Source organism: Uloborus diversus, chromosome 6, assembly GCF_026930045.1.
Source record: "Uloborus diversus isolate 005 chromosome 6, Udiv.v.3.1, whole genome shotgun sequence".
Classification (NCBI taxonomy): Eukaryota; Metazoa; Arthropoda; class Arachnida; order Araneae; family Uloboridae; genus Uloborus; species Uloborus diversus.
The window spans coordinates 92573182-92599357 of NC_072736.1; the positions used below are offsets into that span (position 1 = coordinate 92573182).

The window sequence follows — 26176 nt, forward strand, 5'->3', positions numbered from 1 at the left end:
CTTGATGCTAAATTATATGAGTGTTTTATATGGTAACTTTTGAATTGCAATATGAAAATAATTAGACTTAGAAGAAAACTCAAAATATAATTTATAAACACTGAACTAGATGAGAATACATAACTTATCGTTGTTCCAATAAATGTAACTAAATGCAATATGTAATTTTACAACTTACAATTATTTTTACAGCTATGCATTTATTCATGTGAATAATGCTAATCAGAGTAAAAACATTTAATTCCTAAAACAAGATAATTGATAATTTTTTTTTTCCATCTGGAAAAGTACTTTATACAGCATAGAAAAAGTTCAAATATTAACTGATTATAATAAAATTAAACAGTTTCCATTTCAAAAGTCCAAAGCTGTTATAAAAAATTCTTCAAATGTATAAGTGGAATAAAAAGCTTCTGAATAATTTCTAAAATTATTTTCTTATATGTTACTTAGGGCCGTAACCAGATTTATGTTTGGGTGATGGTTTTACCAAACACATTTGCCGAGAAATCATTATGAACAAAAAGAATAATTCAAAATAGTTTTGAAACATTTCGGAGGGGATTTGAACCTCATATACCTCTTCCTTGTATGGCCCTGATGTTACTCATATTGAGTACTGTTATAGTTAAGTTGCAAAGCAGCACTAAATCAGTTATACAGTTGTATGGAAATAACAATTGTATTTTTTTTTTTTTTTTTTTTTTGATTCAGAAACTATAAGAGGTGTCTTGAAAAGTGATTTTTGGTAAAACTCTGCTATAAGAAAATCCTTTTTCACAAAAAATGTGCAACATAGGCAGTATAATATTTTTCAAAACTAAAAGTGAACAAAGTAACAAACAAAAATAAATGACATTAACCTAGATCAGCTGCAGAAATACAACGTCACATGCAACTGAATTAATGTAAAGAATAAATATTCCATCTGGGTTGATGTTGATTTGATGCACTATTCTGCAAAAATTAAGAAACTAATCTGCTAATATGGCATCTAGTTCTGTTAATACTGCGTAAACTTTGTATTTTCTTCTCGAAAGAGTAACTCCTTTTTTTTTTTTTGTTTTGAGCATGGATCAAAACGGAAATGAGTAAATTTTAGGACCAGTGCCAAAAGTCAGCAAGTAAGATACAAATATCAAGAATGTACAAAATTATACTCTTAAATACATACTTTAATAACACAGGGTATTTATAAAGTCTTGCACTAATAAAAAAAAAACTCATTTGAAAAAACTACTTCAAATTTAAACATAATTCCCTTTTTAGTTTGATTCTATCTCAAAACTTTTTTGCAAACTTCAATACACTTTTACGTGTGCACCTTTCGTAGTTTAGAAAAGATTTAGAGGATGTTCACAATTGTGCCAGGCCCAACTGCAGCCTAAATTTACCTTCTGTGAGTTGAGTGCTTAGTCATAAGCATTAGCTATCATACAAACTGACATATTAGAATTGAGGCAGTAAGAAGCAAAGGGACGTAAGTGGACATTTTCTAGTTTTGAAAAAAACACATTAAAAGATTAAGTCCTAGGTAGGCTTTTATTAAAAAGTTTTTGTAAATCATGCTGTACAACAGCACCTACTAGAGTTATTAGTACTATGTCTTGCCCCAAGACAGAGGTGAGATTCCTCTACCATTTGTACTGGTTATCTCTAAATTTTAATTTTGCCATTTACATCCACTTGCTTAACAATTGGCAATATGAGTTAAAAACAAAGAACTAAAGAGAAAAATTATGTCAGACTGCAAAAAGACTCATAACCAGCTTCTTTATTTAACACTAAGTTATTTTTTTCTTTATACACATTGTACATATGTATCGGAATAATTACACATTAAACTTATCATAGATTAATCTATCACTAGAACAAAGTATTTTTTTAGTCTATGGAATCGAAACCCCATTTTAACATTACTATTAAGTGTTTATTTATGTGGTTTTGGTTTAAGCGGACTTTTCGTGGAACCTAATCCCGTGTAAAACAAGGGTCTACTGTACTTAATTTTCTCTCATGCAGTTTTGTATTTCATTTTTTGAATTCAAAATACAGTCTTAGAAGTGTACTGTACTTTGTTTATGCAGCTTGGCTCAATTTACTGGTTATATTGTTTAAAGCATACTTTCATTAACTCAGACTATCTGGATCCTTTATCAGATCAGATTAATAGGGTTCTAGTACATTGTCTATCTCAATAGAGTAGTTTATACACATATAAGAACTGTTTTGATCAAAGAAAAAAATCCCTTCAGAAGGTAGTTCTGGCTGCGATAGTGCGCACACATATTCATATACACATGATTATCAATGGGGTTAGCATAAATGGTTAGTAGAAATAATAATCTTCATCCTTACGGTCACAACACGTGGCTTCTCCTTTTCATCTTGTTTCTCCGACTCTTCTACAATGGCAACTTTGCATGACGCAAGAGTTCCAGTTAGTGGAACAGTTAGAGTAGGAGAGTTATCAGTAGAAATTACACCATTGCTAATACCATTGTTAGTATCAGGGATAGTAGAGAGGTGCATGAATTTCATTTGCTGAACAGCATCCTCAAGAAGTTTAGTGAGTTCAGCAGATTTGTGAGGCGTTAGTTTAGGAGGACTAGGCATGTTAATGAGAGTGGTGCCATTTAAGTGTGGAGTTGATTCAGTAGCTGCGGCGGCAGAAATAGATGAAGGAGAAAAGGTAGATGTAGAGATAGGTAAGAGAGAGGGAGTTGTATCTTCAATTTGGAAATCAGATTTTAAGGGTTCTAAAGGCAAAGCAACTCTTCTAGGAGGTGGTGTTGGTTTTGCTGGTAATTTGTTTGGAATGGACACCTAAGAAGAGGGTAGGGGAGGAAAAACAATAATTAAAGAATCTTTACATTTTTTACATCTAGATTTACAAGGAAACAAGTAAATATTAAACTGCTAAGAACTAATTTAATTACTAAGAACTAACTTAAATTGCAATTAACAACAAATGTTTTTCAAAATCTAGGATTTTTAAATAAATCTACATGAACTAACATTTTGAAAAAGTAATTACACAGCTAATCTAAAATTCTACAATATATATTAAAATATATTTTCTAACTTCATGGAAATTTATACTTTCATTTTTATTTATCACCAGATCAAGTAATTTTTGGATACTGATCATTAACTGAATCCAAAGAATTTAAAACTATTTTCCAACATCAGACAAATTATATAATTAATAGAGAAGCTAATTTCAATATTTTTTAAAAAATAAATTAAATTTTTTCAACTCTTTTCCAAGTGCATTATTTAAATTAAACAACTTTCAAAACTGACATCATTAACACTTCCAATAAATTTTTCTTATGTGTTTCTCTGCTAAAATATAAATAAATAAATAAATATAAAAAGAATAAAAATAAATAAATTAAACAAACCCATTTAATAACTTTTTAATTTGTTATCATTGTAGCACGAAAAAAAAAAGCTTCCTGAGAGAGTACTGTATTGTATCAAAGCAATTTGGTTCAGCTGTGTACTTTTTAGCAGTTTTTCAAACATCTTAATTGCAATTATTACTTGAAACAATACAACTTTAACAAGAAGTAGGCTACTTTTAATAAATCAATAGTGCAGGGTGTTCCAAAAAAGACTGACAGTTTTCAAAATGGAATTACAAGAGATCAGTAATAATATCAAATTCACTCTTGAGGAATACGAATCTGCTTGGAATTTTTTGCAATTCATTTTTGTTGGTAGTACACAATTGAATCGTTTAAAAATCCATCAAATGCACTTTGTAAAATTTTTGGAAAACTTAAAAAAAAAAAAAAAAAAAAAAAATCCTAATTTACAAATTAGTAAAGGTTTTGCCATGCAAAATATTTTTGGTGGTTGTTATTGTATTGCAAAAACAAATAATGGCTGGCGTTAATTCTAAAAAATTTATTTCTTTTGCAATAATTTGTTAAAAATTTTGCACTTGACGGGTCTCTGCTACAAAATAAAACTTTTTACTTGGAAAAAAAAGTTTTTGACAATAGTATTTCTTTGGAAAAGCTGTTGTAGGTTGTAAACATAAAAGCATATCCTATTTATGTTTAAATTTATTAAACATCAAAGAAAAAAATGAAATATCAGTTAATGAGGAACCCAAAATAAAGAAATAATTAAAGACAAACAAGACAACATAAAACATATCGTCTATGCATATAGGCCAAATCTAATGTGAGTTTTTATTCCATTCATCTTCATACACTGCATTAATGTTGCAGGCGGCTCGGATTGAAGGCCGCTGGAGGATTACATTAAAAAATAATCATAGCCAGTAGTATACTTTGCCAACTTCTTCAGGTCATTGATTTTTTTTGCGTTGATCTTTATCTTTCCAGATGGACATGTGGTCCCTGGGTGGAGCTCCAGAACTGCAGAATACTTTTTGAGTGTGAATGTTGAGGAAACTAAACCATCAATAAACTACTTAGTAACCACTTTTCGGCGGTCACTGTTGTTGTAACAAAACTCTTTGCAAGTGAATACTTTAAAGAGATTCCTATCTTCATTTCAAATTCCTCTCTCCGTTTGTTCAAGCTTTGTAACTTGAAGTTTAACTGTAGGTGGCGCAGTTGGGACACCGATATATATTGCATGTCTGTTTAATTTATCTTGCTTGTTATTTTGTTTCTTCTGAGTTCTTGTGCTTAGTTTATTTAGCCTTGTTTGAACTTTATCTCTTGACTCTTGGAATCTTGAATTGATATAATTAACTTTAGTTTCATTAGTATTATTTACAAAAGTTTTAGTTGCTTTTAATGTTTTAAGTAAAATAAAGAACGTTTTTATGAACTTTTTTGAGTTGTGGACTGAACTGCAAATTTTCTGAAAATAGCACATGTAGTTACGATACACCATTAGAAAAACAAAACTCGACGAACACCGAAATTGCTGCAGAAAGCTGCCACATGATTTTATTTGACGGTTTCTGCAATAAACAGAGATTTCAAGACAAAATACAGCCCATTGAAAGGCTTGATATTCGACATGTTTCTGTGTCAGGCAGTGTGCCTGAAGTTGGCCATTCATAATCTACAGCAATTTCATTTTTGAAAAAAAATGTCAGTTGACGGGTTTCTTAAATAAACGATTCAATTTTGGTGATAGGTGGTACTGCAGCTTAATATTATTGGGCAAGATGCATGGGCAGGAAAATTCATTAGTGCTTTAGTCAGTGGAAACGAGTACAGTGATTTCAACAGTCACAAAGCCTAAAATGGTGTATTTTTTTGGTGCAAAAGAGTAGTCTGTGATTAATGTGAAAATTATTCTAATAAAGGCTTTGAATAATATCACCAGCAAATTTTATGCTTCTGTGGTTGCAGTGGAAGTTTTTCCCCACATAAAAATAAAATTAAATGGAAAGAAATCCCTGACTTTGCAGATTCATAATCTAGAAGAATGAATTTAATCCTTGTCATCAATCTCTTGTAACTTCATTTTGAAAACTATAAGCCCATTTTGGATCAGCCAGTAAAATGTACAAAGATAATTTGAAATATTGCAAAATAGTAGAAACAAAAGTACGTACAACAACTGGAGAAGAAGGTTCATTTTCACTACCATCACTGAATGATACTTTCCTCGTCAAATCCCTGTGAAAGTAAAATTACAGAAATTACATAATTGTGGGAAATATTTTTATAATACTGATATTACAAGTGTGAACGTCATTCCTCTACAATTAGAGTTAGGGATTACCAAAGATCAAATGAGGCAGTAGTAAGAAGCAAAGGGATGTAAGTGGCAAAATTAAAAATTTGGAGATAACCAGTACAAATAGTAGGGGAACTACTCCTCTGTCTTGGGGCAAGAGATAGTACAAGTAGTCCTGGTAGCTGTTGCTGTACAGCATGATTTAGAAAAAAAAATCAATGAAAGCCTACTAGGACGTTATCTTTAAACACATTTTACTTGAAACTTGAAAATATCCACTTACATCCCTTTGCTGACACTGCCTCAAACGAACAAAATTGATGACTAGTCACAAAATTATGCAAATGCATGCATGAATTTTTCCTTAAACATAATTTATTTTTAAATTATTAACTACAAAATAAAATGTATAAATAACTAAAAAAAATAAATACAGCAACATCATCATTAAAAAATTGGAACCTTTTGAACAAAACGTACCCATTTAAATGTAGTGTAGCAGGCTTTAACTTCTCCCGACTGTCTTCAATTATTACTTTTTCATTTTGCAAATCAACAAGTAATGGAACTGGTGCTTTTTCACTTGGAACTAGAATGAAAAATGACAAAATAAATAACAATTAAAAAATAAAACAAATAAACATCCTTATTTTACTAAACATTGCTCCCACCAGAACCTTCTGTAAAAAATTCATTTAAAAATTCATAAGTATTTAATGCCTTGATAATGCAATTGCAAAAGTGTTAAGCCATTAGGCTATCTAAAGATGGAATAACAGGGTTATTTGTTGCAAGTTGAATTTTTCTAATCTGATAATTTTCTCAGTTAAGAGTTTATTTTAATAGACAAAATAAACAAATAAATAATAGCAGAAAAGAAGAACACTAGATTTTCAAGTTGAACTAAACATAAAATAAAAAACCCATTCAAATTTCATCTTAAACTTTACACTTTTTTTTAAAAATATAATTGTGAGCAAAACAAGTATTGCTTTTAAAATACATGTCTGATTAAGCACATAAAAAATTGTAGTCGCAGTGCTTGCGCTTTTATTGAGCACCCCCTTTTCACTTCATTTCTTCACTCATTCATTCAAGCACAGAAATAGAATACAAAAAATGTGACTTATACAGGGTGGCGACAGGAAATGTGAAAAAAAGTTCCCTGACTTTTCCCTGATTTCCCTGATTAAGTTCACCAAGTTTCCCTGATTTACGTTACCAATGATAATGGTTTCCTTTCTTTGCTCCACTTGAAATCCACTGTATGTTTGTATAAAATGCAGTATTTTAAACGTTTTAAGTTGTGTAATGTTGGTGAACTAAAGATATATTTTTAAAAAATGCTACTAACTTTTTTAATAAAATGGTAAAAAATATATATCAAGTCAATTTTTTAGGGGAAAAAAACCCTACAAAACAGTATATTAAATTTTTCTACGTGGAAAGATTATAGAAAATTTAAAAAAAAAAATACTTTGCTTCCAGAAACCGTTTAGCATAAAAATTTTAAGAAACTATTAAAATCACTCTTAAGTTCTTTTGATAGAACTAAAAAGTAATTGAAATTATTTTGAACAAAATTTTCAAACAGTATAATACATTGTTGCAAGAACAACAAGTAATAGTGAAAGAATAGAAGTAATGTAGTTATTCTTATATAACTAATTAACATATTTATGCAAAACAGATGAAACCATTTGACATCCATTCATAGGGAGCTTTTTTCTAATCAAGAACATAGGTTTTAATCAATTAATTACTTGAGTAAACAAGTTAACTCCATTTCAAATGATTTCAGTATGTAACGAAGAAAAAAACTTAGATTGCTGTTGTAACAAACAACTTTAAAATGAAAAAAAAAACAGCAATTAGTTAATTTCAAAATATATAAAAGAGGAATAAAGCTTGGTTATAAAATAAAAGAATCATTTAAGTCTAAAGAAAAGAAAACCTTTATAATTTGCGGCAACAACAAATAGTATAACGGCAAAAACAAAGTTTTTTTGATTGAAGTTCAATTTTAGCAATTAAAGTAAAAATGCGAAGAAGTAATAACTTATAAACTTTCATAAGTATGAATTCAAAAACAAAAGATTTCTTCGTGAAATCGTGATTACAGTATGCTAATTTTTTTCGAGACAATGGAATAAAGGCAAAGGAGCTAAGGCATTAATGAAGGCTTCCTCTTTGCGTGTATGGTTTTTTATTTTACGTAGCATTGAAAGCGTTAAAGGAAACTTCAAGCTAGGTAAAATAAACATCCTAACAGACACAGATGCAATCTTAGGAAGTTCATCCTGTGGTTAATAAGATTCAATACTTTGATGTTGAGGAAAAAAGATGCACAAATATGCGGTGGTGTATAATCGCATCTCATTAATTTTACTTTTTTTTGAACAGATAATTGGTGGAAAATGCATAAGGAATTAGAGTACTTAATTTGTAAAGCAAAAGAAATTTTTTTTTCATCATAAAATCAATTTTCCCTGATTTTTTGTTATTTTTTCGGAATTCCCTGATATTTCCCTGACTTTTCCCTGATTATTAAAGTTCCCTGACTTTTCCCTGATCTCCCTGATCTGTCGCCACCCTGTTATATAAATGCCTCTTCAATAAAATTTAAAATGGCTGAACTTTTTGTTTCTCTGGTAGAATTGTCTAAAAAATTAAATAAATAAAGATAAGTAAACAAATAAAGAATAAATACATAAAAAATGAAATAATAATACTAATAATGAGGAAAATCTTTAAAACAGCTGTCCAATCTAATTAAAACTCCATGCATCTATAACTTTTATAGTTAAAAATATGATATAACATTTAAGGTCTGATTACTGAATAGGCAAACTAGGCGGCGGTATAGGGGCCACCAAATGGCTAAAATTGTTCCAGCCAATGGTTAACGTTGTAAATTTAAAATTGTAAATTTGGACCACAGGAGGCCATGAAAAAGTGCTCGGCGTAGTGCCTCCCGCGATACCTTAATTGGGCCCTGAACACAGTAGCTATCAGGATAGGGTAAAATAAAATCCTCCAACTTTTCCCTGACCAAGTTCACCAAATTTTCCCGATTTATATTAAGAATGTTAATTGTTTCCTTTCCAATATTTGCCCCAACTTGAAAAGCATTGTATGTTTGAAAAAAATTGCAGTATTAAAAATGCTTTCAACTGTTATTAAAAATGGGGAAAAAAAACACTGCCTTGAAATTAAAGTAACTGTAAAAACATACAAAAAGAATTCCATTACTTAAAAAAGCTACTAAAACTGCTCGAAAAATTTGCTTCCAGCAACCTTTCAGAAATTTTAGAGCAAAGTTAGAGATTACTGAGTGAATCGTCAAATGTGGTCCACCATTTATATTAAAGCATTTGGATCTACTAGTTTTTTTTTTTTTCAGAATTAATAATTTCGCCCTTTTTTTGCTTATTGGCTACAAAAGAATAAAATTTGAAATCAACTCAATTCATCTTTCTTTTTTCGCCAGAGGGGTTGCTATTGAACAAAGAAATCACGCAAGTTGCAAGATAAGGTACTAGGTAGAGATATGTTTCACTGTATGCAGAGACGTGCACAGAAATTTTGGAGCCCGGCACAAATGATTTTTACGCCCCCCCCCCCCATATTGCTTCCCTACGCCTCGACACATATTTCAACCCTCATTTTAAAAATCCCGGACCCCCTGCAGGTTCAGGTACGGGCCAAAAGGTGTGTGCACAATCGATTGTAAGTACCCACTTAAAACAAACAAACAAAACATATCCTCATTAGGGTGCGTCTTATTTTTGAAGATGTTATTTTTTCATGAGGCACCCTCTCATTTTGTTCCTTTGGATGAAAAAAAAATTCACATATCTTAAAAATGAAAATTGAATAAAATTTAGAGGTTGCTACCATTGCTGCAAAATTTAAAAATCTAACTTTTTTTTTGCATCGATTATTATAATATTTATTTATGTTATCTTTTTGTCATTAATTGTAATTAGTAATAAAGTAGATTGTTACTGACTTTGAAATTATTTCATATTTTATTAAATCATGTTAATTAACTGTAGCTACAATCAACTCTCAACCTCTTAACTAAATGTTGGTTAGCAACTCAAAGAAACACAAGTTGTCAGTTAAGAACTCAAAAAGGAAATTAAAAGTGTTCTATTTCAATAATCAAAAACAAAAATATTGGAATCCATCATTAGATTATTTGCTTGACCTGGCTCTTGCTGATGATCTGTTACGAAAGATTTCACTTCCAGGTGAGAAATTATTTCTAACTGAAAGAAAACTAGGAGGACAAGGCAAAATTGGTAACAAATAAATCTCTATTTAAAAAGGCAACAGAACTTGCGTGAAAAGGAGAAATTTTGAAAGAAAGAAAATCATGAAGAATTTGAATCAACTGTTGTGAAAGTATTTTTTTTTTTTATTTTTAGCCTCTGTTGTAACTGAATGTACTTTGACTGATTCTGAAGAACAAGAATTTGCAATAAAGTTTATCTGGATTTGGTCTTTTGTTCTTGAAAAGTATTTTCACTTACAAAAAGGAAACTGTTGCTTCAAGTAATTTTATTTGACATCTACGTGTCATTTCTAAAGAGACAAACTCCAAATTGATCTCTTTCTTAAAAAAACCTATAAGAACATTTCTTCCAATGAAACACTGCACAGCAGATGTTGTAGAATTAAAATCAAAGGAAAAAAATAGAGGATTTTATTACCAACATTCAGATTTTTCACCATAAAGATCTTTTCATCAAGTTTTTTTTTGAAGATATATCATCAAATAGGTTGGATGATGAGTAGCAATCAGAAAAAGACTTGTATATTTCACATTACTATAAACAAAGGGGAAAAAAAATTACAATATTGATGAATGTAAAAGACTGAAATTGTAAACCAATGATATGAATGGCGTAGTAGAACTGTTGGATGATTTTTGTTTGACATTATTACACAGCATAACCACCATGAAATGCTTATTATTTTTTTGTATGTACAGGAAATACGTATTTGAATTATGTTTCTACCCTAACCAACCCAAATTCATGTTGATATTAAATATTGCAACAGAAAATTGGGAATATATTTTTACTCTATTTTTTCACAATGAACGTAATTTTAATCGCTGGTTGTACCCTCTAAACTTTGTTCAAATTCTACAAAACTTTTAAGTGGATGTTGTTTCATCAAAAGGAAGCAAATAAAGGGATGCCTTATAAAAAATTCATAAAATTTTCAAAAAGTGCATTATAAGACGCACCCTAATCCTCATATATATAATAGGAAATAATTGGGTAACGCGTGTGATTCAACATTGAAACTTGCGCAAAGGCATGATAATTTGATAATACGTTTCGGTTATGTTTAACATTCAGTGAAAGGCTTTATTGTGACAAGGCTGAACTCAATCCGGTAGCTTAACTGTTTCACTGGTAAGACTGTGTCCTTTCAGGCGAATGAAGAAACAAAAAAGAAATAGTCAACGATAAATGCTACCTATTGGAGTTTAGGGTTAAGCCACTGGAGTTAGGGTTACCATTTCAACTATCAAAATATCACGAAACAGGCAATATCTTCATTCAAATGTAGAAGCAGTTTCCCCCGCGTGATACCTTGACGGGCAATTTTCTAGTAAATTCAGAAACAGTTAAAGAAAGCTTTACCATAATCATTTAATTTGACTAAAGAATGAAAGAGAGAAAATTAACATAAAGTTTATGAACAACTTAACTTCTGTATGATTTAATTTGTTAGGGGGAAAAAAAAGAGAAATAATTTTCAACTCAAAAATAAGGAAAAACTATAACTATGTATCAAGGATCACCATAGCATTGCATGCCCTTAAAAGAAAACTAAACATTTTGTTAAACTCACGCTTTTTGTTTTCTTCTTCCATTTTGGCTTTCAAAATGTTGCACTTCATCTGATCAGCTGGAATCGGTTTTGCACCACCAGAGATTTTCATTTGGTTATTTTTCAAAGTATTGGTATCTTTATTCATACCACTTACTCCCAGTGATAAGGTAGTAGATGGTATGGGCTCGACATTCTTTTTGAGCAGAGAAACTTCATCAACTTCTGAAATTAAACAATGAGTACATTAACTTCTTTAATCCATCCGTTTTAATTCAAAAATTTGAAGTTATTAAAATATTTTTTTTAAAGATGCCTTTTTTTTTTAAAAAAATCTTTCTGACTAAGCAAATTTAACACTACAATTATGGGAGGAGTGATTTTGACTCCAAGCTTATACTACCTATTTTGCTAGCTGCTTCTATTTTCATAAAAAGCTTACTCCTCTCTCGACTCTCCCTAAATCATCATGCTTTTTTAATAATACAAAGTTTTCAAGAAAATTGTAATTTTTTTGAAACCTAAAAGGGGTTATATCCAGAAGTGTGGATAAGTGTCATTTTGACCCTCTAGAGATAAAAATAAATGCAAATGCATTTACCAATGCTGAAACAGCAAAAACTTAAAAATGCCTTCAACATATCATTGCAAGAACATGAAGCATTTATAATGTTTCTGTACATAAAAGGAAGCATACGTTGCTAGTATCCGAAATGCAACTGAAACAGCGTTGGTTATTTTAAGGCTTTATTTGAATTTTTTTTAAATGCTTCATTCCACATCCTGAAAATCTCTGCATCCTTTAAATAAACTGCATTCATTCTAAATATCATTATTTTTAACTAATTTTAAAAACATACAATGTTATGTAGGGAACTATGTTGAAAGAAAAACTATATAGAGCCATTCCATTTCAGATCAGGCAGGGTCTGTCACATGACCATCACCGATTTTTTTGAAAAAATTACAGTAGTTACAACTAAGGGACATATGAAATATCCCAAAAGGATTTTGCAAGAAAATTTTTTTTTCTTCAGTTACAGCCTATTAAAATTCTGCACAAAATCCGCCATTTTGGAAAAAACCGGCAAAACACTCCATTTGAAATTGACACTATTTCAAAAGTATTTAACCTATTCGAATAATTCTTTTTTCTAAAAATAAATAAGGACTCATATATCCTCTAGACATCATTTTTGAAAGTTTAGTTAGATTTTTTGATAAAGAAAAAAATTAATTTTTGCCGCGAAAAAACTGCATTTTTACCGAATTCATGATTTTTTTTCTCCATGAAAAAAAAGTTTTTTTTACTAAACGGAGATGGCAGTCTAAAGCCCTTATATGATAGTTTCATAATATATTTTATTAGAATCCTTGGATGCATACAGCCTCGGAAATAAAATTTGAAATTTTGAAAATTTTCAAAAATTAGCGATTTTTGAAGTGATTTTACTCAAAAAACCCATTTTTTAAAAATCTAAAAATTGGCTCATTTGAACCCCATATAATGCTTAACAAGTGGATAGACACCGCATCCAGTATTTTTTCCCATAAAATGTTTTATGATTTTTTTGAAAGTGTCCTTATCACCCATGGCATGCATGTAAAATAAAAATTTCTAATAATTTTAGTCACTGAAAATCTGATCATATTAATGGATTAATGTCTAATAGCTACAATGATGGTGCACTTTATCAGCAACAAATAAAATTTTACTGACTTTTAATAATATAGCGATATCAAACCGCTTTTGATGACCCAGTCAATTCGTCTTTTTGTAAGACTCTGTGTGTAGCCTTTAGATAGAAGAGCCTTTGGTGAATATATTAATGACTAATTCAGTGGCTCCCAAAAGCGTTCGTACACCTTGAAATTTTGTAGTAAAACCAAAATAACGCAAAACTGAATTCGAATATGAAGTCCAATTTTTTTTTTTCACATCATTCCTATGCCATTCTGAATAAAAGCCAGCAGTTTTTTTCAAAATATCTGATGACCCAGCCAATTCGCCTTTTTGTATTTCATTATATAAATATATTTTTCTGCTGATCAGCGCCTAATTGTTATGGGAGCTGAGCTCCCATACATCCTTATTTGTTTTACTCGAATTTTTGTATTTTTGACCGAATTCAGGCCACTTAAGCATTAAAACATGTTCTGAAGACTATAGGGATCCTGCACTTCTTTTGTTAGAAATTGGATCCCTGGCTATAATAGTCACCTTTAGTGAGATCTGTTTGGTTACCTCAACTTACAACCATGTTCAATTGATTACTTCTCTCATAAAACAGGTGAGCTTTTTAAATTCTTAAACTACAAGTGAGTTTTACGGTTTGAATTTAGTATAAATATTCTTACGTATATAAGTAATCATAAGAGGTACGATCCAAAAATTATGTGACAACATTCGCCAATGACAACCAAAGCACGAAATTAAAATTAATCGTTTTAAATGCATTGTATTGTTCTTCCCTTTGATGATTTCCCCTGTCGTGTAATTGAGTTGAAGAGAATGACTATTGAAAGAGAAAATATATGATTTGTTGCTGCATATGAAAGTAACGGTGAATGCATAGCTTTGGAGACAAATCAACTAATATTTATTAAAAAAAAGGAAAGATTTTAACTGTTACTGATAAAGTACATCATTATCATAGCTAGTCATTAATATAATCACCAAAGGCTCTTCTACCTATAAACTACACACAGAGTCTTACAAAAAGACGAATTGACTGGATCATCCAAAGCAGTTTGTTACTGATATATTATTAAAAGTCAGTAAGATTTTAGTTGTTCCTGATAAAGTGCACCGTTTTTGTAGCTATTAGGCATTAATATAATCAGATTTTCAGTGACTGAAATTATTAGACATTTTTATTTTACATGCATGCCATGGGCGATAAGGTCACTTTCAAAAAATCATAAAACATTTTATAGGAAAAAATACCGGATGCGGTGTCTATCCACTAGTTAAGCATTATATGGGGTACAAGTGAGCCAACTTTTAGATTTTTAAAAAATGGGTTTTTTGAGTAAAATCACTTCAAAAATCGCTAATTTTTGAAAATTTTCAAAATTTCAAATTTTATTTACGAGGCTGTATGCACTCAATGATTCTAATAAAATATGTTATGAAACTATCATATAAGGGCTTTAGACTGCCATCTCCGTTTAGTAAAAAAAACTTTTTTTTCATGGAGAAAAAAAATCATAAAATTGGTAAAAATGCAGTTTTTTGGCGGCAAAAATGAATTTTTTTCTTTATCAAAAACCTAACTAAACTTTCAAAAACAATGTTTAGAGGATATATGGGTCCTTATTTATTTTTAGAAAAAAAGAATTATTCGAATAGGTTAAATACTTTTGAAATAGTGTCCATTTCAAATGGAGTGTTTTGCCGGTTTTTTCCAAAATGGCGGATTTTGTGCAGAATTTTAATAGGCTGTAACTGAAGAAAAAAATTTTTTCTTGCAAAATCCTTCTGGGATAGTTCATATGTACCTTAGTTGTAACTACTGTATTTTTTTTCAAAAAAATCGGTGATGGTCATATGACACTTTTCATACCTGCCTGCCTGATTTGAAATGGAATGACTCCATATACTATTTCTTGAGGGTCAAAATGACCCCTGCCTTTTTCCTAGGTGTACAAAGCCTGCCGTAAATCTAGTGTTAACAGTGTTCTGCTATAAAATAAATAGCATAGTGAAAAATTAAAGTTACAAAAAGATAACAAAATCTTTACTATCGATGAAGTACTAGTCATCACCAGAATAGACAGAACTTGCTCCTGGTTCATGAAAGTTCTTAAATGCATAGATATTAACATACTAGAACTGGTAATATATGTATAACAACCAAGGGGCTTATTTAGATTTTTTTGTAGCATAAAATAATGTAGTTGAAATTAAAAAATACATGAAGAAATATTGGTCAGGAGAAAAAAAATCAATATTTTCACTAAATAAATTACATGGATTAAAAATTGAAATCAATTAACTTTTTTAAAACATAAATATAGAATGCATAACTTTTCCATTTGAAGGATTTAATATCCAAACCCAAAAATGTGTCCTGCTCTTAGACTATAATCATTTCCTACAGAAAAGCTAGTATTTGTCAGTCTTACCTCTTATTCTAAAATTAGAAAGGAAAAAAAGAAAATTAACAAGCTTCAAAAAAATATTTAACTCTGCTAGACTGAACTCATGAAAAACAGAATGTGAAAATAAAACCTAAAAAGAAAAGCCTTAAACAAACAATTAGCTGACCACTGTAACTGGGAATCACAATTGGGAATTGACTCAAATTGTGAACATATGGTGTCTAAACCATGTGATCAAGATACTAAATCTGCAAAAAAGAATTTCCTAAAAAAATTATGAAGTGCAACCGATAAATTATAAAACAACTTTTGGAAAATTAAGAATACCTGCGGAATCTACGGAATCAACATCTTTCTTTTTGATAGTTAAAGAAGTCAGTTCATTATTCACTTCGGTACTTTCAATGGACGGCTTATTTTTACTCAAGGATTTAATTAAATTGTCTAAGCGGTCTTCCGCCGTTTCTTTCACACTTCCATTAGGTAATGCGATGAACGGCTTAGAAACATCCGAAGAGGTGGACGGTTGTGGTGAAACAGTAACTTCTGTCAGTGTATCAGCTGAAGCAACTGCGGCTGGAGCTGTCTTGGCTACTACAGTTGTAGATGCCCCTGCTGATGTGACTGGTGAAAGGGGAAGAGCACTAAAAAGTGAAAGGAACATAATAAGTATGGCCGAAAAGTAAAATATCAAAAAATGAGTAATTTACAATAGTAAAAACACTGATGTATTGCAAATGTATTAATTGTTTAACGATAAAATGATAGAGATTTTTGAAAAAAAAAGGTTATTAGAGCCATTCAATGGAAAAGTCGTCATTTTGTGCTGCACAAAACAGCTAATATATTTCACTAAAAACTGATATAAAAGTTTTTGCAAGTGGAGTAGTCACACATATGTTTCTGATTTCTCAAGTAAAAAAATGTTCATTTCAATTTTAATTATTAGTTTTAATTAAATGTATCAGTTGTCAGTTGCATTTTCTGTGTTCAAGAATTTTTTTTGATCAATTAACATTAAGTTTAGAAAAAGATTCCAAATGCATGAGCCAGTCAAAATCAACTTTCTTGATTCAAATATGAAGAGAATGGCAACAGATGTTGCCGAAGCTTAACAAAAACTCGGACACAATTTGATTATCACTAAACTAATATTCTGAGGGGCGCAAAAGCATATATAAACTATAAAGAAAAAGGAAAGAAATGGGACATGTATGATCAAAACTTCTATACCACTGAAGTCATTCAAATGCTCAGAACCTTGAAATGTGCCACAAATTTTGCTTATCATTTACAACCGTCTTCAATATATCCCAATTTGATTATTTCATTTGAAATGCAGAATGGTTAATTTTTCAAGAAGGGTAAAATTTCAACGCACATATCAAAAATTAAGATCAGATTTTTCTTTTCACTTACTGAGGTTCACTACCCAAGGCCTTGATTTAACATATTACATGCAAAAAGTTCTTTATAAATATACATACATATACACTATATGACCAAAAGTATTGGGACACTTTCAATATACAGTCAAACCTCCATATATCGAACTTCCACATATCGAAATTTTCTATATATCGAAATCCCAGCAAATTTCTATGTTCATTATATAGAAAAATTGTTTCTATATATCGAAAAAAATTTTATATATCGAAATTTTTTCGAGACATTTGTAGATTTTGATTCAACTTCAGGCTGTTTGTCTCATGAAAAATGAAAATTAAGGGAGAAAATTATGTTCACTAAAAGGTTGCAGCGAAACTCATAAGGAATCTGGGGTTAAGGGCTGTGTAAATAGGTCGTTGTTCCGTTCTGGAGTTCTACAATTCCCATAAGTTTTTTCAAATTTTAGTTGTAACCAGTAATACTGTAAAATCGGTTTCAAGTTATTCCTTTTGTCTGTTGATTATCATTCCTAGTCTTTTTAGCTTCAGTAAAAATTATTCAAGTTAAGTAGATTGATTTTTTACTTTTCTCTCGATTACACTGTCAAAACGAAACAACCCTAATGATGCGAATCAGGTTAATTGCCGAAAAATGAAGATGTATTTTTGTTAATATTTTAATTATCAACTTTCATTTAATCCGATGCTCGTATAAATTAGAAAATTAGGTTTCATAACACGAAAATTAGCTTTAATTTTAGTGTTTTAGGACATTTGTACGATAAAATAAGATCGTTTCTATGTATCGAAATTTCTATATATCGAATTTTTTTCCGGCAATTTACTACTTCGATGTATGGAGGTCCGACTGTATCACACTTTTACGGATTTCTCGAGAAATAAAAGACCAATTGCTTTGTAATTTTTTTCATATAAAAAGTATACTCTAGCTGTCATTTTTCAACAACAATTAAGTCTGCTATTCATTTAGGGGACCAGAAACAAACTGAGGAAACAAAAAAAGGTTTTCGATCATTTTTTATTTTAAATAGCTGGGAATGAGCTATAAATTTCAGAAATAAATTAAAAATAATTAAAAAATTTATTTTTATATTTTTGTGAAAGAATCTCTTATACTTACGGAGATATAAGCATTTCATTCAAAAATTCAAATTTGTTTTTGAAGGTTTTCGGCTTATATCACGCAGAGTTTTTTGTCAAACATTACTACACTTTCACAATATTTGACAACATATTAGAGAAATATAATAATAAAATTTCAAGTTTAAATATTGAAAATTTAATGAAATATAAACGTTTAAAGCAATTAATTTTTCATTGCACACGCACGAAAGAGAGCAATTAACAATCTAATGAGCAGAATTTCTATAATTCTTGGACAGGCGACGAATGGTAAGGGGTCGTTTGCAAACTGGCAACACTTTCCTGCTATCGTTGCAGAGTCCTTCACGATAAGAATAGATTATTTGCGAACGGTCCCTCACAATTCGTCGTCTAGCCAAGAATTATTAAAATTCAGCTCATTAGATCGTTGATAACTTTTTAGATTTTAAAGATATCAAGGTGGAACTTTTTTAATGAGATGTAGGATATATCTGGGCTTCTGATTATGAAGGTTATAAATTGCTATCGTTCGCATGTGAAAAATTAATTGCTTTAAACGTTTATATTTCATTAAATTTTCAATACTTTAATTTAAAATTTTATTATTATGTTTCTCTAATATGCTGTTAAATATTCTGAGAGTTTAGTAAGGTTTGACGGAAAACTCTGCGTGATATGAGCCAAAAACCTTTAAAAAAAAATTTGAATTTTTGAAAAAAATGCTTATATCTCCGTGGGTATAAAAGATACTTTCACGAAAATATAAAACTAAATTTTAGATAGGTTTTTAACTGATTTCTGAAATTTATAGCTTATTCCCAACTATTTACATTGAAAAATGATCAAAAAGCTGTTTTTGTTTCCTCAATTTGTTGTTTGTCCCCTAAATGAATAGTAGACTTAATTTTGTTGGAAAATGGCAGCTGGAATACCTTTATTATGTGAAAAAAATTACAGAGCAATTGGTCTTTTATCTATAGAGAAATCCGTAAGATGCGAAATTTTGAAAGTGTCCCAATACTTTTGGTCACATAGGGTATATAAAGTATGTTTTATATACTTATTCTAAAAGTATTACTTCCATTGAACAAAGTTTGTATTTTACAACATGTTGATCAATAACACATCATGATTTTAAACATCACATTAACATTTATAACATAATTACGATGTGATATATGATAAACACATAACTTTTTAAGTAAAAATTACATCTTAAAATTAGAAATACACCTTTTAATGACACTTGATATCAATACAATGTACAATGGTCAGAATATAAATATATTTTCCATAAATTTAAAGCTCTGTTTATTTAAGGTCTTATAGAAAGAAAAATTTAGAAAGTATGGAAAAAACCCTAATGCCATTGCAAAGCAATGCTTTTGTTTCAAAGAAAGCAATATGTTTAATGTACAACTTTACAACTTTAAAATTAAAAAAAGTAAACATGCACTTAAAGATTTTAAGAAATATTTTTTGCATAGAAGAACAAGAATTTATAAAAAATTAAAAGAGCTTCAAATGAATCACAAATAAAATCCTAAGTAGTGGGAGCGTAACACCACTGCTCTTCTCACCTCAATGCTCTGTCCTCATTTCTTCTGGCCTCAGCCAGCTCATCTGTTATCTCTCTGTCTCTCTCCCGGTCTCTTCTTCGATCATGTGTTGGCCTGCGAGAATAGCGCTGACTGGGACGGCGATCAAACTGGACAGTTCTTCTGGCTCTGTTCTGTGTAGTCTGGTATTCAGTTTTTCCACTGAAAAGACAAAGTGTTATTCAAGCAAATACATAAAACGTAGGATTTTTAAATATGACAACAGCTAAGCAAAATAACTCTCTATAAAACAAAGTGGAAAATATCCATTATTAAGAAACAGAAATGTAATGATGATAATAAGAATTAAAAAAAAAATAAAATAGACAATACTTGAGCAAAAATTTAAATATAACCACACGAAGTGGCATTAAGGGGGGTGTCATGTTAAAACTACCATTCTTTCAGAACAAATTTCCTTGATGAAATTTACTGATGACACTGTACTTAGATAACCTTCAGAAGTTTATATTTATTATTTTTTTAAAAAATATTTGTTTTAGTAATCACTTTTAAAAATATATAATCTCATCAATAACATAAAACGCAGGAAAATGGAAGTTCTGTTTCCATTGTAAAAAAGTTGTGAGATCTCATGTAAAACGAGGTCAGTTTTTCTAGTTAGTACTTTAAGAAGCACCTACTAAATAACTTTGTCATAAACAGTTTCCTATTAAGTTACCTTGCAACATTTATAGTGAATGTATCAATATTCGACATCTTTATTTCTATAACAAATATAGATTTGGCAATTGCATGCTATTTTAATAGCATCTGTCCAAAAATGGCAATAGGAGAGTTTTATTCAAGCTTGTTTACATAACTTAGGCCTGCTAGCACTACATACTACATTATATTAAGAGTACTTTAAAAAGTAGGTTATTCGGCACTTATCTATTAAAAGTGCAAAAAAATCTACTCAAGTAGACGTAATCGGCGACAACACTTCAGATACGTTAAGGCTCTTGACTAGGATTTTCTGAATAGTAGCCACTGGCTACCACAGTCTCAAAAAATGGCAGCCACTTTTGCACTTTTGGTAGCTATTTTTTTCTAAAAGTAAGTTGTTTAAAAAAAGTAAAATGCTTTATAATGCTTTCAGGATTAGCAATGTTAATTTCAATTTTAAGTCGCCTCACAGTTCTAAACATTCAGTTTACTTCCCAACTTAGTTAAAATAGAATTGACTTCACTGAAGCCAATTAAACAATATACAAGCTTGGAAAATGTAGTTTAAAAAAAAAAGGAATTTCTGCCAAAAGTAGTTTTTATTTTATTGCTATTAATTAAACTGAGTAACATTAGTATTCATCAACGTTCAACTTGATCGGCACTTAATTATATTATATCCACCATCAGGGGTCAATATTGGCTATTGGCTTAGGCTTAAAGGTGGCTCTAATCATCATTACAGGGTGGCTTCAAATGCAGATACATTACAGACAGAAGTAAATTTACATAACAGAAGTAAATATTTTAAGATTTAACCGTTTTATATGAAGAGCAGAGGAATTAGAGTCAAAATTTAAAATTATCACCATAGAAAATTCTGATATTAAATCCTGTGCAGAATAAAAGGAAAACAATGAATAAACAACTGAAAGACAGGCTGAAAACATTTACAAAGTGTGGTACCAGGTACTAAAAGGAACAAGCTGAGTTGTGTCTAAACCTGTTTGATTTGATATCTTATAAAATTATCGCATGTTGAGATGCAACACACTAGCTTTCAGCTTTGTTTGTTTGCTGCGTGAATTTCAAGGGAAATCTCAAAAGAAACTACATTAGGTTTCGTTTTAGCAACAATAGATTATAAAGAGTTACCTGTAACGGAATCTTGAACCCATTCGGAAGAAATTCTGTCGCCCAGAAGGCTGTTTTTGGCCGCCTTTTAGTCGGAAAAATGCATGGTGCTCTACTGCACACTTCCATAGATGTTTACAGGCCTTTTGGTTATGCAATCTAAACACAAAAGTGTGCTCCTGCTCTCTTCCCTATTTTAAAAAGATCATTATGTTTTAAAGATTTTAAATAATACAAAATTTATACCATTGTATAGAATGAGTAATATTAACATGTAAATTTTCAGAACATGAAAACAGAAAAAAAAGGATGACAATATTAAATTTATGTGTTCAATAAACAAATAAATTTATTTTCCAATAGTCTGAGATAATGGTTCTTCAAAACTGTTCCAGATGGGACTTTGCAGTAGTAATAATAATAAATACAGTAGCATCCAGTCAAACCAGACCCTGCATATCCAAAATTCTCATTTATCTGAACTGGAGACATTTTTGAAAATTATAATTTAGAAGGTTACCTGAGCTGATTTCAATATACTAAAACCAAAAAAAAAGAAAAAAGACCAGCATGCAGAATTGAGTACATTGAAAAAATTAGTGCAATAGTTCAAGAATCACACTTACATTAAATAAAAACTTCATTGAAAAAATATGTATATACACACATATATATATTTCTAATCTAAAAAAATTAGAAATACATTTTTCAGCAGTAGAAAGAAAATTTTCAGCCATGTCTGACAAAGTCCCGTAGCTCTTAACGAGGAAGCAATATTATGCTATTATAATCACAGAATTTCGGTATGAAAAATTATCTATTGATTGCCAATAACAGAACAGGTTACATAAAAGAATATTTTCATTGTTTATATCCATTATCATCATTCACATCTAATGCAGAAAATATTTGTTATGAGATCTTAAAAAAAAGGAACATCACATTTATAACAAAATGTTAAAATGCAAGAATGCTATTGACAAAATGATAACACAAACCTTTTTTTAATTTAACAAAAAAACCCCAGGATTTTGTACAACAAAATTAGTCAAGTTATTTTCTTGCTAATTAAATGTTATTACATAGCTTAATTTAAGTTCTATTCACTGGACAATAGAACTTAATTAATTTTAACAAAGCAAAAATGCCCTTTTTTCAATACGTATTAGAGTATAATTTAGCAAGGAAGAATGGATTGAATCACTATCTGAAAAATGAACTCTGAATCAAAATAAAATCTCTACTTACGTTTCTTTTTAAAAAAAGAGTACTTACATCATCATCATCTTCAACTACTACAAGGGTGAGTTTTTTTGATTTGAAGTCTAATCTAGTAATTTTGGGCCAAAAGAATAAACCAATTTTTGTTGTGTTTTCAAAGACTAGAATACCAGTTGGTGTAAGGCCCAAAGAATACTCTTGGCTATCTTTACCCTAAAAAGAAACACAGAAAATTACTAAATGAATAAACATATAATACATATCAGACATAGGACCAAAAAAATACTGAAATTGCATGGCTGTGTGGGCAAATACAGCATTTAGCAGTAAGTTACCACCCCCTAAGCCAGGGCTAAGGCCAAAACTGCATGCAACATACCAGACAGTCAGGTTATCACATCCAGACTGCAGTTTCGTTCTTATTAGAACACTTCAGTCAGGAATAGTGAATAACCAAGCTGGAAGCAGATGTCCTCCCATTGAAGCTGAGAGTGGCAATAAACTGGTACATAAGGTAAATTTATCTCACCAGCGAGTGTCCATAGCATGGTGCGGTTCGACAAGTGAATTGAAGGCAAAGAATTGAATTGAAGCTATGCTTTCAATTCCCGAGTCGGACCGCATCATGCTGCGGACACTCGCTGGTGAGATAAATTTACTTTATGTACAGTTTGTTGACACTCTCAGTTTCAATGAGATAACACCAGCAGGGGCGCATCCCTCCTAAATATCTCAAAGACTCCCTCTCTCCCAAAAAAGTGAAAATACCCCTCAAAACAACTCCCCTAAAAATTTCAATGGCACATTCTGCGCCTTGACACCCCCCCCCCCCAGGTGGACATCCCTGATGTCTTCCTCCAGCTCATTTAGTTACTAATCGAAACAGATGAGTTCTAATAAGAATGAAATTCCAGTCTCAGGAATTGAGTACCCCGGGCTGTCTGGAATATTGCACGTAAATACAGCATTGTTAGTATGTTGTACTACACCTGTGAAGAGAAGGGGGGTGTCTCTACCCATGGATTCTTATCTCGAAATAGCTGGATATTTTAATTGGATGCATGAAATTAACTGGGGAAGTTCAATTAAGCCTCCGATGTCCCTTCCTTTTCTCTACATTCAATATTGAAAATCACATGTCTGATATATATATAATAAGCATTTCACTTACAAGATTAAAAAGTATTATGAGGAATGATCCGAAAGACGCAAAAAGACAAAATTCTTTGATATAAAAAATCGAAAATTAATAATATACATTAAACAAACAAATTATAAACAATTGCCAAACAGAAAAAAAAACAATTTTTGTTGTTTCCTCCTTTATTTAAATGATAATTAAACAATGTATAAAATGCAAAAATAAAAGGCAAATACATATTTCAAAAGAATAGAACTTATGATGAAAAATTCAATTCTTTATAATGAAAAAATGGTTTCTTGTAATCCTGAAAGAAATTCGGTAGTCATTCTCATCTCAATTTTCATATCAAAACTGGTTTTGAAACTCTTAAGGATCTTTACAACACCAAATTGTGTGCATAATATTTAAATTTTGCCATAATCACTTTAGAGATGGACTGCAATTTAAGCAATATGCTAGGGCTAAAACACACTAACTATAATGGCTTTTAAAGTCTGGTACCTCAAGAGGTAGTCAACTAGCAGAAAACGTTTTCAATGTCTTGATGTTCTTGGCTTTAATCAGTCTTACAAGTAAATTTTATCATATCTACACGAAGTTGAGCAGTGATACATTGTCAAACTGTTTTGTTTCTTTCAAACTGTTTTCTTCCAACCTCAATTAAGTATTGAGGATGGATAACTTAACTTTCTTTTTAAGGAAGAAATTGAGTAAACAAGCTTTAAAGCCTCATTTGGGCACAAGAACACATGAAGCATATTCCAAGAATTGTTACTTTTTACTTTGCTTCTCACATATTTTTTATTTCCAACAACCTTTTGCCAGAAATGGTATAACACCATGACATCAGTAGCAAGAATATTTTACTTTGTTATAAATAATAGGTTAATAGCAGACTCTTCTATTAAAGACAAGGGGGGATAAATATGATTATTATAAGTTGAAAATTCACAATATATGACTTTAGGCAGGAATGTATTTCTTTTAGCTACTATCAAAGCCTAATTACGGCTACGACACAAGCAGTTTGTGCTAAGTAATATTAAGTGAAGTTTACAACATAAAAGCTACTTACTAAAACAATGTGCATATCCACACCATACATTTCAAGCCATTTTGCTTTATTCAAATAATTTAATTCTGCTTGAGCTGGTGTTAAACCCCTAGAAATGTAAAAAGCAATAGATAACAAAATAAATAAATATACTCAAAAAGTCTAATTAAGTAAAAAATTAAAAAGTGAAAATGGCTAATCTCTGATAAAATTTGAAAATAATTCAATTTTAAAGTTATACGGTCAACTCTCAATAACTCAAAGTCCCAAGGGACTGGCTAAAAGGTTCGAGTTATGAGATGTTTCCACAACAGTCTCAAGAGTTTAGGATCCAATGAAAACTTAGAGATAAAGGAATATTTGAGTTATAAGATTGGAGTAATCGAGATTTGACTGTACTATGTTGCTTAATACAGATTTTGTTGCATTCTCATTATGTCAGTTTGGCAAGACATTTACAATCACATTCAGTTATAATTATCAAACAATTTATTAACTTCCCAGTAAAGTTAGGATAACAATTTTTACACCTTAATACATTACAAGAGCAAGGTTTTTGTACACAACTAAATGAGTATACCAACATTGTTGGAATAGAAAAATTTACAATATTCAAGCACAGTGCTTCAATATGTAAATGCAAAAATGCAGGAAAGGTAAATGTGGAGTTGAACTACAAAAAATAAATAAATAAAAAACAAAGAAATTTATTCAACACTTTTTATGGACAAAATCAATTGTGTTTTATTCTACAAGACAAGGGTCTCCAACCTACGTCCCGGATTAGGCCCGTGAGCAGATTTTTAATGGCTTGTGGGAAGCTTACAGTTTTTTTTCCTATTTGATAATTTTTTACTTTTCAGAAAACTAAGCTCAGAAAATCTCAAAAACCCTGACTGAGCATGGTAGCCGGGGGAGGGGGGGGGGCAACTACCTCTCCCTAGTGAAGAGTCTCCGGTATTCATTTTTCTCCCTAAAGTCACCAAAGATAGTTTAAAATTGAATTTTGCACTTCAATTTCAAAAATTCTCGAAGAAAGCTGCTTATTTGCTATTTTTCCCTCATTTGACCAAAAATTGCCTTAAATAGTGGTTTAGGGATTTTAATTTCATACAGTTTCTGGGGAGAGATTCCGAGGGGCCCTTTCCGAGCGTCTCAACTACTTAGCTTAAAATTGCGTTTTATGAAACGTCAATATCAAAAAAAT

The 26176-nt window shown here is 30.6% G+C and overlaps 1 protein-coding gene across 2 annotated transcripts in view; it reads right to left on the bottom strand.

The window, feature by feature from the left end:
* The window catches only part of LOC129225115 (band 4.1-like protein 5), a 146556-nt gene that overhangs the window by 4642 nt on the left and 115738 nt on the right, over nt 1-26176 (bottom strand). Inside the window, exons 7-15 of one of the 2 annotated variants that reach the window (XM_054859674.1) lie at nt 24991-25078; nt 22826-22984; nt 21572-21741; nt 19730-19909; nt 15964-16280; nt 11554-11757; nt 6160-6268; nt 5555-5618; nt 2359-2826 (exon numbers count right to left, since the gene is read on the bottom strand). In XM_054859674.1, the coding sequence (XP_054715649.1) occupies nt 2359-2826; nt 5555-5618; nt 6160-6268; nt 11554-11757; nt 15964-16280; nt 19730-19909; nt 21572-21741; nt 22826-22984; nt 24991-25078 (1759 nt within the window). The remainder of the gene's footprint in view (nt 1-2358; nt 2827-5554; nt 5619-6159; nt 6269-11553; nt 11758-15963; nt 16281-19729; nt 19910-21571; nt 21742-22825; nt 22985-24990; nt 25079-26176) is intronic. The other variant, XM_054859675.1, reaches the window with a different exon arrangement.